At 40.7% G+C, this 17,364-nt stretch overlaps 1 protein-coding gene across 1 annotated transcript in view; it reads right to left on the bottom strand.

Annotated features, from left to right (window-relative positions):
- Positions 1–17,364, bottom strand: part of LOC109987406 (intermembrane lipid transfer protein VPS13B) — a 278,167-nt gene that overhangs the window by 121,989 nt on the left and 138,814 nt on the right. The window contains exons 25-31 of the mRNA XM_065957731.1: positions 14,617–14,817; positions 10,142–10,313; positions 8,142–8,256; positions 4,274–4,415; positions 3,112–3,384; positions 2,729–2,885; positions 2,213–2,333 (exon numbers count right to left, since the gene is read on the bottom strand). Of these exons, the coding sequence (XP_065813803.1) occupies positions 2,213–2,333; positions 2,729–2,885; positions 3,112–3,384; positions 4,274–4,415; positions 8,142–8,256; positions 10,142–10,313; positions 14,617–14,817 (1,181 nt within the window). The remainder of the gene's footprint in view (positions 1–2,212; positions 2,334–2,728; positions 2,886–3,111; positions 3,385–4,273; positions 4,416–8,141; positions 8,257–10,141; positions 10,314–14,616; positions 14,818–17,364) is intronic.

Raw genomic sequence — 17,364 nt, 5'->3', positions numbered from 1 at the left:
ATGCATGGTTAGGAATGGAAGCCTGAACACAGAGAGGGGTTTGATAGAATTCCTGGGTTTAACTGCAGAGAGGGACATGGTGACTCTTGGCTTCTGTATGTAGAGGTTAAGGGGGTGAGTAAATATGGGAGCGTTTGTTGCTAGTGGTTGTGACAGAGCAGGTACATGTGTAAATCTGTGTGCATATTTTTGTTTATGTAAACTGACCATTTAGCTGTGAAACAATGCATGTGTGTGGAACTTGTGGAATTACTGAGTGCATGTGTGTCTATATTTTTTATATTAATGCGCTTGCGGCTGACTACTTTGTAGCGTGTCTGTTCAGGCAGTTGCGGAGGGCTGTATAAGGCAATCGTCTATAAGCAGATGTGTGCACCACAGCCATGGAGCCACACATCCTCTAACTACTAGAGGCAAAGCTTTTTTGGAAAATATGGGAGAAAATTGCATGGCTGGTCTAACTGTTTTAGGGTCAAAGTCTGAGAAAAACGGCAGATTATTTTCCATGCACGCATCCATGATCATCATTTATCATATGACATGATAACAACATGGACAACAACAAGTTCACAAAATACATTTAGACATGTATTGAGGAGACCTTGAAAACAAACCAGTAGCTGTACTAACTTGTACATAAACAAATATCGATTGAGGATAAAAAAAAATACCCCCAAAGGTCTGTGCAAACATGAAGCTATTGCTACATCACTACACAATCTGCTCTAACCATGAGGGATAAAGCTTGGTCTCTTTGGAAGAAATCTGGAAAAAGTTTAGCAGAGTGTGTTTCATTCTTTTGACGCTACAGAAGTCAACAATGTGCATACTTTCTTCTCTCATCATCTCACTCCTCATATGCAGCTCCACAAAGTTATTGGCCCCACTTTTATCTGTCAAACTGGTCAGTGATTACTGATTATTATGCAAGTAGCTGTTCCTCAGGAAATTCATGTGGTTTGATTTCTATGCTATCTTATGGAATTGTATGTATTCAATATACTCACCCTTTGTTGAACTGTTGATGAAATAGCCATATTTCGTGCTTGGATAATACTTGGAATCTGATATTTATTTATCTCATTATAGTACAGAAATGTAATGCAATTTTTTACATCTTAGTTGAGTAACGGTCACTATTACTCAGCTGTTCTCACCATGACTTTAAGGTATTTTGGGTGGCTTTCAGGCACAGGGTAAACTGGTTGCTGTTAAATGTGCAAAATGTGTAATTGGTTCCTTATTGTCTTGAAGGAAATCTGTGTGTGTAATGAAGAAGTGTAATTTCTCATATCCTGGTGTTTACTGGAATAATGACTTTTGGTCATTTCTGATTTACCCTGCACCAGCTGGCACCCAGGAGGGAACACGTCTTTGTTCCGGGTATCTTCAGTCATTTTGACATGTGTAGGCCAGCTTCGTATTTGCTCATTTTCATAACTGCTTTCTCTCTCGTTCATTCACAAACACTCATACACAGGCTGTAGGGTTGTGGTTTCTAGGCAGTTATGACACAATCCAGATTTTGTCAGCTGCCCATAGGAGGGAAATGTGTTTTTCGGGGAGTCATTTCCCTCAGAAGTCAAGACTTTCCCTGCCTAACAGCTTTGATCCACATGATGCGGAGAGCTTGTGTCAACAGTATTGTGTTTCAGATGGAAGGCCTGGCAGACCCCGAGGTGTCACTCATTGCTCTTTGTCATATCTTGGGAAGCTTAAACACTATGTGGCGCTGTCAACCGCCGTACCCTTAAAACCTCCCATTAGAGAGACAATCAGCATGCTGACTAAGGAAGTGACACACACTCACACAGTCGCCTCACAATAGCTTTTATGGAGTGTGACTTATGGTAAGAAAAATTTGAATGTCACCTTCCAGCAACATGTGATAAAGCTGTGTGACTGTGCTGATAATTATTAACAAAAGAGTAAGGACGAAATGTTTGAAACTGTGAGGTAGACCGTGTCTCATATCACTTCATAGTTGTGATTTGGAAGACATTTATCACAGAGTTAAAGAAGAAATAGTCGAGTTTTTAAGGAAGACTATCAAAATCATTCCAAAAATTGTTGTATCTGTCTCAGTTTGAGAAAGCCAGTCTTAAATAGTCCTTATCTATTTGAACAAAAATGGGCAACCTTTTGGTCTACCCCATAAACCCATACTCTTAATTCAACAGTGAGTTTATAGTAAGAAGAGAATTGCTCTTACTGGTAGATGTCTTTTCGCAGCACAGTGCGTGTTAGAGGGTTATCAGCCTGAGGGGCCATACTGAGGGAACCCAGCTTCAGTACCACGGTGTCCTCTTTTTTCACATGGGGATCTACTTGGCCTACAAAGAAAAATGATCAAATAAATGAAACATGGAGGGTAATATACTACACATACACTCAAAATAGTAAATATATTCACCTGCCTCACAGAGCCTCAAATGTACAACATTATCACAATGAGTCACAACTACTTTACAAAATTCAACCTGATACAACAAAAATGAATCTATATTCTCAAGTGGTAGATATAACAGTTTTTTCTCCAATGCATTTTTCTCTGTATCCTCATGTTTAAGGTTCTGCTTTGTGTCCTTGGCCATTAAAAGGACCCTCATAAAGGCTCTGCAAAATGTAAATCATCCCCTGCAATGTAACACTGTCCCAGCTTATGTAAAGTCTTCTATGTAAAAAAACTACAACTGTGTGTTCAAAAGGGAAAACAAAGTGTTCTCACCTGGTGCTGTTTCCTTTTCTTGTACCCCAGGGAAGAAGACCCTGATCACACTGGAGTTGATGTAGATAAGTGGCAAACATCGAGATGTCAACGTGTGGCTTCTCATTGGTTGACCACCTGATTTGCCACGCTCTTTGTAGCGTCTTGGCACTGTAGCCTAAAAACACAACAGGTCAAAAATACATGTGGAACAAACGAGAGACAGAGAAAGGAGAGAGTAGAGAGAGAGAGAGAGAGAGAGAGAGAGAGAGAGAGAGAGAGAGAGAGAGAGAGAGAGAGAGAGAGAGAGAGTCATATTTATCAAAATGTATACCCATGTTTTGATTGGGTAAAGCCTGGATATACTGTATAGTTTAAGACACTGACAGACACTTTTCCTCTACCTGAAACACTCCTGCGATAGTGGACAATAAGGGACACGAGAGCACCACGTCAAAGGGCTGGGCTGTCAGCAGGATTTCTCTCAGGTACTGAGGTGAGTTGTCTGCCAAAGGATCGGAGGTAAAGCGCTGACTGGCAGTTGTAGCACCGCTGCGCGTTGGTCGCTCAGGACGGGTGGTGAGTTTGTGACGGACATTTTTGGTGACCGCCTGAGTGTAGGTGATCGAAAGGAAGCCGTGCTGCTGGTGAGAGCCCTCCAGGACCTTTGCTGCCGTCTGGCCAATGATGAGACAGGACAAGACACACTGATAGTAGGTATTATAAAATGTAAAGCTGCTTAGAAATATTACTATGATAAGGGTTAAGCCCAAATAAAAATAGCATAGTTGTAGGAGTTTAAATTCTTCAATTGAACGACTGACGATTTATCTTTATCAGTAAACTGGGCCATACTATCACCCATTTTGAATTAGGACTTAACATTTACCCCTTGCTTTTCAAGAGAAAAAAATGTATGTGTTATATATTGTGTTTACTTAAAAATGGAGTAAAAAGCCCAGCCAAAACAGGCAGCCAAAATAGATTCTATATTGTGCAGTGTAAATTAGATTATATAATCAAATCATCCTCAATTATAAGAAGCATAAATTTGTATCAAACCAAACAATTACTGCAGCTATAATCTGAGATTGAATAATTTATGATTTAATGGGAAAGCAAGATCTCCTAGAACAGGAGTGATTTTCAAAGCAAATATTATGTGGAGATTGCAAAAATATCCATAAAGTAGAAAAAAAAACAAAAAAACCTCATACTGTTTGCAAATTAAAAAGAAAGGCAGAGTTAAGTCTGCAGAAAACCTCCATCAACAGTGGACAATGCATGGAAAGAATGTATTACTCAATACATTTCTGCATGAAATCTGAAGCCATTTGGGAAAACAAACTAAACATTTAAGGAAAACAGATGCGTTATATAACTCTACACAAGTATTTTCCTTAAGTGCATTATGTTGATAGAAATGTCAAAGAAAATGTAACAGTTTATAAGCATATTAAGCACTGGCTTCAGAAACAACTCTGAAGAGCAAACAGAAGTATTTCAAGCCACTGTTAATGGAGGTTAAGCAGAGTCAACCAAAAAGGAGAAGAGCTGGATTCTTACAGGGGGGAAAAAGCCAGAGAAGTGGCTAAAAGTGTCTTGCTTGCTGACCGGTCGAACCAACACAGTGCGTCTGTTCAGCTTGTCAGTGCAAGAGAGGACCACTCCTCCACAGCTGCCCGAGCTCCGTACACCCTCCTCCTTACTGGAGGTGAAAACAGGGAAGGAGGAGAGACAGAGAGATACAGAGAGAGAGAGATAGGGCATTGATGCCAAAAGGGACAGAGGAGGTAGGAAGTCACAGGAAGGAGGCAGAGAAGGTAATAGAAAATATACAGATGGTGAAAGGAAGGAAAAAAAGAGAAAAAAGAGAAGAGGAGACAAGCATGGAACTTTAGGATATATGTGAAAAAAAATTAAATAGAGTTCAATTATCAAAGGGAAGTTGCTGAACCACCTGAATTATTGTGGAATGGTCTTATACTATAGTATGACAACAACATAACTGTTCAGTTTTGAGAATGAGGAGTCTATAAATGGATAAAGTAAATCTTATGAGACTCAATATAGTGTCGTACATCACTTTGGGGCATGGTTCTCTTTACATCATGTCCTGTGAAGAAGGGCTGACATTTTCTAGAAATTTTCAGGAGTGCATACAAGACCTGTCCTGACCTTTATACAAGATAAATATTACTGGATAAATCACAAGTGTTTATTTCTATTATACATTATCATTGCTGCTTCATTAGACCATTTTTAAAGGTACAAGTATAAGACCATCACCAGAATAAGATTTCATAAATAAGAGAATGGAGGCCTGTGTCCTTGTCTCCTCTTGCACATGCACAGGGTCACAGGCTCTTAACACTTATCACCAGATTTCATCAGCTTGATTATTCGACCACTCAGACCAACTGGAGAGACACGCAAATTTAACTGTAAATCTCAACATCTTTTATGTTGAAATGTTTTAGTCTATCAATACAAGGTGTATCAATATATATATATATATATATCTATATATATATATATATCTACACACGAGTTATAGCCAAAAAGAAAGTTTTCCATATGACTTTCTTATTTTTAAGTCTGTCCAGCATGAGCAGAGATGAGGGACTTTGATTAGGAGCACCAGAACAGCAGAGGCACAGTATAAAGAGGCCTTAGGCAGCAATGAGTGGATTGGGATAGGCAGACGCCTCACCACTGCCGTCTCTCTGCACTGCAGAAGGAGTCCTTCATAGTGGCCAAAGTGCCAGCACTGCCCTGGCCTGGAGAAACACACAACGTCTAGCTTAACTAGGACTACTCGTACGGCAGGGTCTAAAAACATTTCAGCGATGACTAAATGGCACAAAATTCAAATTTGATAAGTAATAAACAAGCTGATATTAACATTTCTGTCACTGTTTCAGAAGAATTCTTTCAAACTTCAATCAAAGTAAATTATATATGAAAAGTTAAAATTACTTTTAAACTTAAGACCTCGTTTTTAGAGTTCAATAAAATGCAAACGGTATTATTAAACAAATAATTTTCTGTATGATTATTTTGTGCAGCGTAAGTGTTTTTCATTCTTTGTTGCTGCGATCCTTTAGAAGCAGAAGAGCACCTGTAAAGAAGAGGACACAACAATTTACATTCACAAGTTGCAGACAATATAAATCCCGCAGTACAAGACAAAGACATACACATGGGCTGTGTTGATACAGTTTCTCTAATATTCCAAGTGATTCACAACACATGTACACCACACACATTGAAACGGTTCAACACCACCTGCATTATTTCTCTTACACTCTAACACCACCACCCCCCCCCACCTCCGAAAATAAATAAATAAGCAAATCAAACAAGAACACAAACACACTCGCACTAAATTTCCATCGGATCACTGAGATGTCAGTGAGAGAGTAGGCCTACTCCTTACAGTAAGAGTGTGTGTGTGTGTGTGTGTGTGTGTGTGTGTGTGTGTGTCAGTTTTTTCTCTGCTTTCTGTTCCTATTTGAATTTCTTTATGGAATCTCCTCTCTCAGCTGTATGACTAAAAGATCCATATTGACCCCCCCCCCCCCACCTCTTCATCTCTTCCATCATCACTTTCTATTTCGTCTCTCTGCTCCCATCCAGTCATCATTCGCTCCAAGCCATTTGTGGAACAGCTGGAAAACATCAGGTCCAATTTGTGTGAGTTGCTCCTTGGAGCAAATCAGGCTGAACTGTCACCGGCCATCCTCTCTCTCTCGGGGCATCTCTATGTTTCAGAAAGTTCCCATTGCTTGGGGAGACCTTGTTAAACTAAAGTGGAAAAGAAGCTTCCTAATTCCTTCACTTGCCGCTGGACAGGAAACACCCCCCTACAGAGTTTAATACTCAGTCGGTCATCACCTCCTTGCTTCCTAGTTTCTCTTTAATTCACTTCCGCTACTCCATGATGAGTGAGGCCAACACCTACATGATTCAACCCCTACTTATTTTGTATTCCCTAAGGACTACCTCCACTTTATTTTCCTTACCTCCTTCCCCCGATCATGTTCTATTTTGATACAATCAGATATTCAACTATATGTTCACCTCCCATATTTCCCTGTGCTATCGAACTTTCCATTCATTCTCCAGCAGTGAGATAGCTCGGGCCAGATGACACATTTTTCCTGTCAACTGTGATTTAATCTAACCCAATGCACACAAATAACCTGGGCTGGGTGATTAAATACGAAACGATTATCTATTCAAGATGATTTACGTGGACTCCAACCGCTGTGGGTGTGCTTTTATATGTAGAAGATTCAGATTAGAGTGGGACAGAAGCCCAGTGGCCTTCCACTGTGTCCTAAACAGTCATGACTTTAACCTGGCTTGGATGTTGAAGTGCTTCTGCTTGCCAGGACTTTGGTCAGTGAATGTGTGTTGAGACCAGGTTGTTAAAATTTAAATTGAATAACCTAGAAATGAGAAAATTGTCCCATTATCTACTTAGGAGTGTATAGAGGTCTGCTAAAAAGATTAGGGTTGGCGCTGTCTCGTAGGCAATTTAACACACACCTGTGGAGAGCAGAGCTGTGTGGCATTATGACTCCTGACACTCTTATTCTGTCTAACAACCGACACTGTCCTGGATTAGGTTCATACATCACACCATAAATAACATTGTATCTAGACTATGAATCAGAAAACAACATTAAAACAGAGAGATCTAAGAGAAGCATGCTAGAAATGTAGGTTCAAAACTAACATTTTTACCCCAGTCTTTCTCTGATCTGTAATGATATAACATACCTTAAAGATGGCTAGGGTGATTCTAAAGTCTGTGATTCTAAACCAGCACCTATCATATATTCTCTCAGCCTAAGCTGGCTCGACTTTCCACTTTGTCTTTGTGAGATCTCTCGACACACCTTTTCTCTGCTTCTTTCTATTTTCTCTTCTGTTCTCTTTGCTCTTCTTTTTCATGTGTAATGTTGACACCATGTGTCATTTTTTTTTTATATATACATTAAGCTGAAGTAGCGCTAAGAAGTTCTGCAGGTGGATGGTAGGAGCTAGCATGACGCTCTGAGATGCCAGAGCTAACTGTCAAGACTTCCTGAGGTGTCTTAGGCCTACTGCAGGTGAACAGAGCTGCCCACTTGATTAACTCCTGTGATGACCTGGCTCTAGCAGCTCATAAATCTACACAGTTGTGTTGTGTGAGCCAATAGTAGGTACCATCGGCGTTGTGAATAGCTGACTAGCTTGTGGTTAGTATCTGTGAGTGTGAAAGGCTCGGTGTGTCAGTTTATGGGGACCTCGTGGACAGACAGACGGTCCTCTTTCTCATGCTATTTAATTTAGACATTGTCATAAAAGCCATTCCTTCCTGCTGACTGAAACGTTGTCATAACCCTTCATGAATAGATGTTAACTCACACAAGATGTACTCTACCTGCATCTGTAGTGGTCGATGTTGAAGCTGACAACTTTACATTTGATCTTTGTGTAAACATCCTGGACATCTACTGAGGCGCTCAGGTCTTCCAGTTCACCGATGACACAGATTTCTGGCAGACACACAAAAATGTTTACATTTTTACCATCATTTAACTTAATCAGTGGAAAGTAATTTGTACATCCATGAAGGCTTCTTTATTGTGTTTTAACTACAGTTGTGATGTAACACGTAGCAAGTAAGCAGTTCCCAACACTGTTTTGTATTTGTGTGCTGTATGACAGTCATTGCACTTTGTAACCTGGTAAAACAACAGAGAGAAGACATTTCATCAGTGTTTGTGATTTTTATTTTTTAGACAAGAAGCAACAATGTAGCTACGCCTGTCCAGGTCTTGCTTTTGGTTTTGAAAAAGTTGTGTGTGTGTGTGTGTGTGTGTGTGCGTGTGTGTGTGCGCGTGCGTGTTTGTGTCTGTTAACAAATACTGAATGTTATGTGGACTCATCTCTGGAATTGATAAAAAATCTATGAACCTTCAATGCACCTTGTGTGCATCCAAACCCACCCACTGTAGGCAGAATGAGTAAGCTTCATAGAAACGCTTATTTACTGTGTATTGATACAAGCCTGTGAGTAAAACTGTTTGTTCTTTCTCATTGTTTCCACAAGAAAAGTCCCCCAATCATAGGTTGGTGTGGGAAAAATGGACTTTATGCATGTGAAACTATGGTTGTTGCACTATTGCCTCATTGTGATTCCCTGAAACACAGGGCTTTCTAATGCCTAATTAAAATTGAAGCTTAGGGCTTTTTAGATTTATTGTTGATACTTGAAGGAACTCTCCCAAAATTTTTATAAATCCTTGAAATTCATCGACCCATAGCTCTGTGTTCAAGTTTTCTAACCCCATCCTGTGAGAATACAGGAAACAATGAGTCTCTTCGTCTAAAAGGGTTAGATTTAAAAGTTTGCCACTGATTTGTTCCTTTGGCCTCGGGTCACTCGGGCTTGACTTTCTACCTCTGAAGTTTTTTAACCAAGAGCCAATGTGTCTGGAATGGCTGTTTTCCATTTCTTTGGAGAGACAAGAATGTTATTTCCTTTGCAGTTGAAAAACACATTACATCATAGCAGATTGTCTGCAGTCATATCTGCGGCTTACTTATCTCCACGAATATACTTAGGATATTAAGCATTTAATATACTGCATACACACAATTCTTGTTTTCATTAACGTGTTTAATGTGTTGCGCACAGAAAATCCAGTGGTTAGTTCCTCTCCCCACTCAGATGGCTAACATTAAAGCCAAATCCAAAGTAATGCCTATTTAAAATAGCTTTGAGTTAAACCATCTCTGTGAGGTCCTCCAAAACATTCCATTTCCACCATTGAAGAGCTTAAGCTGGGTGATCTGGTAGGCAGATGCTAAGTATTACAGACACCAATTAAAGGTGAATCCAGCCTTTCATCGCCACCAGTAAATCTCAAGGGCACAGGAGGTGGTTCCCTTGATATTCATCACCCGTTTAATTGTTTGTCTTCTCCCTTCATCCCTCCTTCTCTACAGCTGCATTTTCCTTCTTTGAGAAAGTGTCAATACAGCAAAAAGTGTTGATGCAGTATTGTTGGGGAGACATACGCGTTGCATTAGCATGACTGTAAAAATTTTGAACAGCTTCCTGGAGCAGTCTCCCGGCACACTGAAACTTTTGCTTTAAACGCTAGCCATGCTTTACACTTCAGTGTTTTTTCTATTGTCTTGAATCGAGATGAATCAGGTGTCAATGAAACCAAACCAACAACTTGATAGTTTATTGTTAAATCAGACACAGTCACTGACTGTAATCCATCAAGACGTTTCTTAAAATGTTTCATTTAATCTTCTCTTTGTGATTTAACAAACATAGAGCACAGAGACATAATTCACTACTGTCTAGTGAACGTCATCGTGCTTTTTTAAAAGAGAGCAGTGAGGATTATGTTAAAGTTGAGGTACCTGTGTTTTTGGTGGTTGTTTCAGGAGCAAACAGTTTCACTGTGACCTTAGGTAGCATCCACTGCATCCAAAGGCTGACTTTACCACTGGTGCCACCAATGCTGCTGGTTTTCTGCTCCAGAGTTATGGTGTCTGCAAACTGAGTGTCATCTCCTGCAGGCACCGAGTCACCCTGTAAAGCGCACAGAAACTTTACAATCAAGGGTGAGAAGCTAAAAGGCCTAATGTGAGCCAAAACTGGACACTTCCGCCTTAGCTTTAGAAATTGATTTGTATTGTTAAGCTCGAACTGCAAGGGAAGAGAAATATAAGTTTGCGTCAATGTCAAGGAGCCATAAGTACCGAACATTTGAGTGGGTAAGATTAGATTGTAAGCAGATATACTATAACATATCAAAACATGACATCACATTTGATCGAAAAAATATCAGATAAAAATAAACCGATGTAAATTCACACTTTTAGTCATCATGCTTGTGCTGCAACTGTTGTTCTATCCAACCATGTGTTTTGTGCACAAGATTACGTTTGAAAGTGTTGTTGCTGTGCATGTAGCCATAACAAAGCAACCACCAGCAACTCTTGAGCCTTTTGGGTCATGGATGACATCAGTGTCTGGTGAACAGAACTCTACTTAGATCTGAGCTGATGTGGGGGGAAAGGACCATTGTGCAGAGCTGTCACTGGGGTAAACCCCAAAATAAGCCACCAGCACCCACGTGGCCTGCTTTCCCTCAAGTGTGCCAGGACACACACGTCTTGCAGTCTAGGAGGGAACGGGAAATGAAGAACACAGTGAGGGGCTGGCGGTGAGGTTGAGAGGAAGGCAGGATGCGAGGGAGGACGTTGTTCTCTGTGAGCCCTCGTCTCATTACTGGGGGGTTTGGCAAGCACAGAGGATGACAGTACTGGGGACATTTTTTATTTCTCTCTGACACTTCCTGGTCGGATTTGTTTCCCAAATATGTATCTGTAAGGCTGACTCGGAAAAGTAAAAAAGCTTTCAAACAAACACTTTGGCAGTTTTCAGCCCTGGCATTGCAGTTTCACTTCTTTTTTTTTTTTTTTCCACAGCTTCTCCCATCACAGTGCGGTAATGACAGATTGTGTCATGGTTATCAAGCCTGACTGTGGTTGGTGCGGAGGTTATCAACCATCTCAATTAGAAACCCCACAGATGCTGGACTGATTACAGTGTCTTAAAGAGGATCCAGATGAGAAAACTATGTTCCTGGTCCACAGCTGGGTGGAGAGATGAGGGCCCCATGCTAATTTGAAAATTGTATTTAATCCCACAGTTCAGGATGGCTGATGGCAGAGCTCAAATATTGACAGAGGAAAATCAGATAAATAATGAATGCAGATTCAAAAATAGATAAATATGATAGATTATGTGGGTGCTAGAAAATTCCTGGGAGCATGTGTTTAATGGGAAGCATTCACATCTAGACTAATAGAAGTGGCACAAATCTGTTTAAAATCTGAATCTAAGCTGTAAAAAACCAATAACAGCCCTGAAGGTAAAAAAAAAACAGTCCTACCTTTTAATCAAATATGTACTTTAACATAGTAGTATAATATAGTATTATAAATAGCTTCATATCTCAAGATAGTAAACTCAATCTTGATTTAATCTGGTAAACTGAATCCCTAAATCCCCTAATGATATCTAATAATAAATATCTAATATCTAATGAAAGTCAAGCAGTGTTACTATGCGTTTGGGACTAACACTAAATGTGAGTGAATGTGTCTGTTTGTCTACAGCATCGTTCCTTTTATTTTGCAGAGTAGAAATGGTGTTCAGTTCATGTCAATAGAGATATTCTGGTGTCAATGGCCATTTGGCGAGTAATGATTGTTGTGCAGGAGTCAAAACATAGCACTGCGTGTGTGTGTGTGTGTGTGTGTGTGTGTGTGTGTGTGTGTGTGTGTGTGTGTGTGTGTGTGTGTGTGGTTAGGACTGTTTAGTTTACAGTTCTGGCCACTCTGTAGGATTAGGCTCTGTAATGTCATGAGTGGAAACAGGAGCAAGCCACTGGGGTTGTGGGAAGCTCAAACCACTGTGTACTGTAGCGTGGTTACCGCTGGAGCATCGGACATCCGACTGCTACTACTTCCCAGCCAAAACCGCTGCTGTCACTTAGATACTCTCAGTCAATTACAAACTGTTTTTTATAGTGGTCAGAAGAAACAGGAATTTTTAAAAGCCTGATAACCGTGCATTTTAAAAGCCCCATGATTACAATTTGGAAACCTTGTGTTTACATATCTTGCCAAACGGGATTGGCTGTGGAAGAAAAAAAAAGGTATGAAACTGTACAATTTAACACCTGTCTAAATCTAGGGTATCAATTCTTTGAACAAAAACTCAAATGAACACTTTCAAGTATTTAAATGAATACCTGGAAGTTTAGCAAACTAGAAAAACCCACAGTAAGAAAGAGAGATGAAGAGAAAAGACCTCCATCAATTCAACATCCTTAAATATCCAGCAACTGTTGCATTTTTGAGAAAGTTATTAGAAAACACAAAACCAGGGTCAGTGATAAACGCTGCACATCCACACTACGCTTTCAAAGCAGAGAAGACAATAATGTTAGGAGAAAAAAACAACAGCAAAGTTAAGATCACAGATAAATTCCATATAAAAGCCAAACATCATGTATCCATCAGTGTAGGAAACGTCTACCTCTTCAGTTAACTCAGATAAGCCCTTAAAGAACAGATGTGGTGTTTTGGTTTCGGTAGATCTGCTATCTTCCTGAGCTGCACGATTCTGGCCTAAATCACACACATCCTTACAGAGAGCTATTTTCCCACACCACCCCAAGCCAAGTCGTAGAGTATACAATTTAATTCCTGGGCCTCCGTGCTATAAACTGGTGGAGGATCCAGGTTTATTTTCTTTGCAGAGTTTGCCTTTGCTCATCAGAGAGACCAAAACATTGGAAGACAACAGCAGGCTTAGATGTGTCAAAGAAAAATGGAAGGAATGGAAGACTATTTAAAAAAAAAAAGCTAAAAAAAACTAAAAACTGAAAAAAAGGTGCATGTACAGGTGGAAGAAAAGTGTGTAGGGTGCAAAGGATAAGCTTGATGATGCAAGGAAGCATCTAAAAAGAAAACAATATATGGATTTAAAAAAAAAGATTAGAAGTGCTGGGCATGACGGAGTAAAGCATTGAGAGGGAAAACAAGAATATGGAGAGAAATAATATGGTGCAATGGTAAATGGACTTGAGATTGTGTCGCAATTTTCTAGTCTTCTGACAACTCCAAGCACCAGTCCATCAGTATTAACTAATCCCATTCATATACATTTACACGCTGATAATAGCAGTGGGAGCAATTTAGGGTTTAGGACACTCTAAAAGGACACTGTCAAGCATCTGGGGATTGAAACCTTGACCTTTCCATTGACAGATTGACAGAAACCAGGGCAAGAACTTTATAAATGGCAGGACCAAGGTTAGTTTTGCTAGTGCTTAATAATGCTTTAACATTTGTGGGAATCTTTTTTGTTTGGATTGCAATGATCAGGCTCACAAATAAGCACTTATGGTAATGTTCAAAAATGAGGTGCCAAGGCTCAGGTTGGGTGAATAGTTGGGGAGGAGCTGTAGGCCAGAGGGTTTTTGGGATGTGGTGTGGATATAGTTCAAGGACTAGAAGACTGAGAAGAAGGGCGGGGAGTCGGCTGGATGGAGAGAGACTGCTGCCACTACTGCTGAGACTTATCAAAACAGCTCCTACATTCTTGCTCAATCACCACCCTCCCAGAGGACTAAACACTTCTGCCAATGTTTGTACTTAGATAAACAGTGACAAGTGGGCTGTCAGGGGCCTCTGTGGCCTTGTTAAAGACACACTATACCAAAGGGCCTCCACTGCCATACTAAGCTGCTGCCACCTCTGTGGGTCCACAAATGACGCAAGAACACTTGCATGTTAAACACATGAGAACAAATGCAGACACAAATGCACATGGACACGCGGTCCATTTCTTTCATGTTTACGTACTCATTGAAACTAACTGTATTGCCTGTAAGGACAGGATGATGGTAGGCTGTTATCTCAGGGGGGCAGTATTGATGGAAGGGCCCAAGTGGCCCAAGAGCATTAAACCTTGAGTTTGTTGCCTTTGAAAGACTCTGCAACAGTTATTTTTTTATTCATCCTTTGTTCTGCTTAACAGACCAAATTTGCAAAAACCCCAGGTGTCTGAAGTTTCAAGGCTATAGGCTCCCAGCTACAGTCGTCGCTGTTGCTACTCCTATTCTAGAAAGAGTAAATATACTAGTCTTAGCAGAGGGAAAGCATAACCTAGTGGCAAAATACATCCAGTTCAATGGTGGCATGTATTGTATTATTTTCTGATTTTAATAATCTTTTTTTGTCCAGCTGAAAAAAAAGAAATATGACTTTCATAAAAACACAGAACAAAAAATTGTAGCTGGTTCAGATAAACAAACCTCAGTGGGGGAGCCAAAGTCTGCAGAGGGGCTACATGTGCTGGTGTCTGGTATGGCCGTGCCGGCACTGCTGCGCACTGGAGAGGACAAAGCAGCAGTAGCAGGTTCTGGAATGTTGGAGGTCTGACGCAAGATGCCATGCTTCTGGAGACGAGCCCACGTGGAGCTCCAGCTGAGAAGGAGCTCATACAGAAGCTGAACCTGGAGAGTGACAGAAGCAGAGAAAAAGAGTTCATTTTCAGTTGCAATGGTTGATTTAGTATTTTGAAGGAATTGTGTAGCTGCCAGTGATTAGTATAAAACAAATCAATGTGTCCTGTGTTAAGAAATAGCATCATGCAGGATTCTCACGTCAGTCTATTGTTTTTTGTTTTTTAAGATTTATTTTGGGGCTTTTTGTGCCTTTAATGGAGAGATAGGACAATGGATAGGTCGTAAATCAGGGAGAGAGAGAGTGGGGAATGACAGGCGGGAAAGGAACCACAGGTGGGATTTCGAAACTGGGCTGCCCACTTGGAGGACAACAGCCACCATAGTTAGAGCGGGCGCTCTAACCACTGCGCCATCAGCGCCCCAAGTCTATTGTTTTTTTAAATGTAACCATACTTATATGGCATACCTAGCTATACCTACTCTATAAATAGTAGGTATGGCTTTACACACAATGACATGACCATGGCATCCCAGCTGAATATACGTACACACAACACGTTAGGACTACTGTGCCAACTCAGCGCCTTAAAAGCAGGTACACATCACAAGTAGGCTTAAAATTTGGCACAAGATTCAAATGTATTTTTGCCAAGGTCTGACTCAAACAGCTGCATTGGGGAGTTTTCTTGTAGTTCTGACTTCTCAGGCCATTACTCTGATTTGGCTTGGCAGCTTTGTAGTTACGTGTCACTAAACCTGGTTAAATTGAAAGAGAAGGAGAGAGAGAAGACAGAAATCCGAGCCAGCAGTAGACCACTATCCATTCCCTTTTCTCTCGTTCTTCAAACTCTTGCATTGTTTCAAACATTGTACTTGTCCTTTAGAGAGGCCTCATTTGACAAAGTGATGTAATACCTATGTGATCACATTTCTACTTGATGTTTCATTCTTTGAATGGCACAGCGTGCTCATACACGTGCTCCACTGCACACATTTGTTATCCATAACAACAAAACTCCCAAAGAAACACCCACGGAGGAAAGTTAAGTTGTGTCATCATATTCCCCCAGAAAAAACTCACCACAGTTAGGGAAAAACTGAAAGCTAAGTGTCGAGTGTTCTCCGCTATTTATCATGTGTTCACATGAAAAGAGGCCTGGCTTTGAACGGCAACAAAGCCAAAAACAAGAGTGGAGAACATTTGTGGAAATCAGGGGAATGTGATCTGATGCTTTCAGTTATCGATGCGTTGACTCGATGTTCTGTTGTTTAAAGAGAGAGGAAAATAAATGGAGAAAAGCAAGAGAGCTTATGTCTGGTTTTCCATTGCTTTGCTTCTCAGCAATCACTGAAGGACTCTGCATATAAAGTCCACAGAAATCCTTGAGCACACACACACACACACACACACACACACACACACACACACACACACACAAAATGTTTCTACTTTAAACACATTTGTACTTGCTGTTGGTCTCTCACACACTCATGCTCGCCTGTTACCACACATATTACAGGGAGGACTTCCATAAATAAGCATAAATCAAATGAAAGGCAGCACAATACATTACAGCTGGGCCATTTCAAACATGTCCAGGAAGAGCTGCTAATGCTGATCCAGCAGCTGTCCAGGGACAGGGCCAACAGCTGTCTGCCATACCCTACCGAAATGCACTGCCAACAGAAGAGATAGGTTAAGCGCACTTTGCTGAGATTAGGGGACCTGGGAGTCCAACTGAGCACAACTGCTGCACGTACAGAGGAAGAGGCTAAAGAATGTAAGATGAAACAAATGTTAAAAAATAGTTTTTACATGACCTGCATTTATCTGTTACCAATCACCTGTCATCCCCTCAATCACCTCCCCAACCCGCAGCCAATGTTGTCAGGCTGGTCTGCAGATTTCTCACACACACACACACACACACACACACACAAACAAAAGACACAAAAATAAACGAATGCACACTTGCATGATTACATGAACTCGGGATTTGTACTCTTCGTGTCATTTAGGAATAGAGGGAGTCAAGGAAGTGAGCAGAATATATCGAGGCCTGCTTTCTCCAAAGAGCCGTCATCTGCAGATCAGGAGATTGTTTTAGGGTGCTGCAGCACGAACTGAACACTGAGCCGAGGTATCCACCGCGAGTCTTAAAAACTCACAGACGACAAGTAGAGAGCATGCAGATGGTGAGCGTTCATGGGCTTTTATCTGTGAGGAGTTTATAGAAAAAACAAACAGGATTGAAAAGTCCTACACTTGTTGCATGTGTATGTTGCCTGAGAGTGAGCATGTTTATAAATATGTTTGAGTGGGTTTGTGTGCATGGATGTGGTCACTAAAATGATGCTAATTGATATATTTCTGAGATTAAGCAAACTTTGGTGATGGTTGTATGTATTTATTATGCAATTATAACATGTTGAGGGGTTGGGGGCTCGATCCCCAGCTCTTACAGTCACATGTCAAAATGTCCTTGGGCAAGACACTAAACCCCAAATTGCTCCAGCTGCTATGACAGGGGCGTGTGAATGTGTATGAATGGAATAGTACTGAAGAGAAGTTTGGCACTTGAATGGGTGAATGTA

The sequence above is a fragment of the Labrus bergylta genome, chromosome 8 (assembly GCF_963930695.1).
Source record: "Labrus bergylta chromosome 8, fLabBer1.1, whole genome shotgun sequence".
NCBI lineage: Eukaryota > Metazoa > Chordata > Actinopteri > Labriformes > Labridae > Labrus > Labrus bergylta.
The sequence above is the reverse complement of the archived record's forward strand: the minus strand, read 5'-3'. Positions and strand labels throughout refer to the sequence as shown.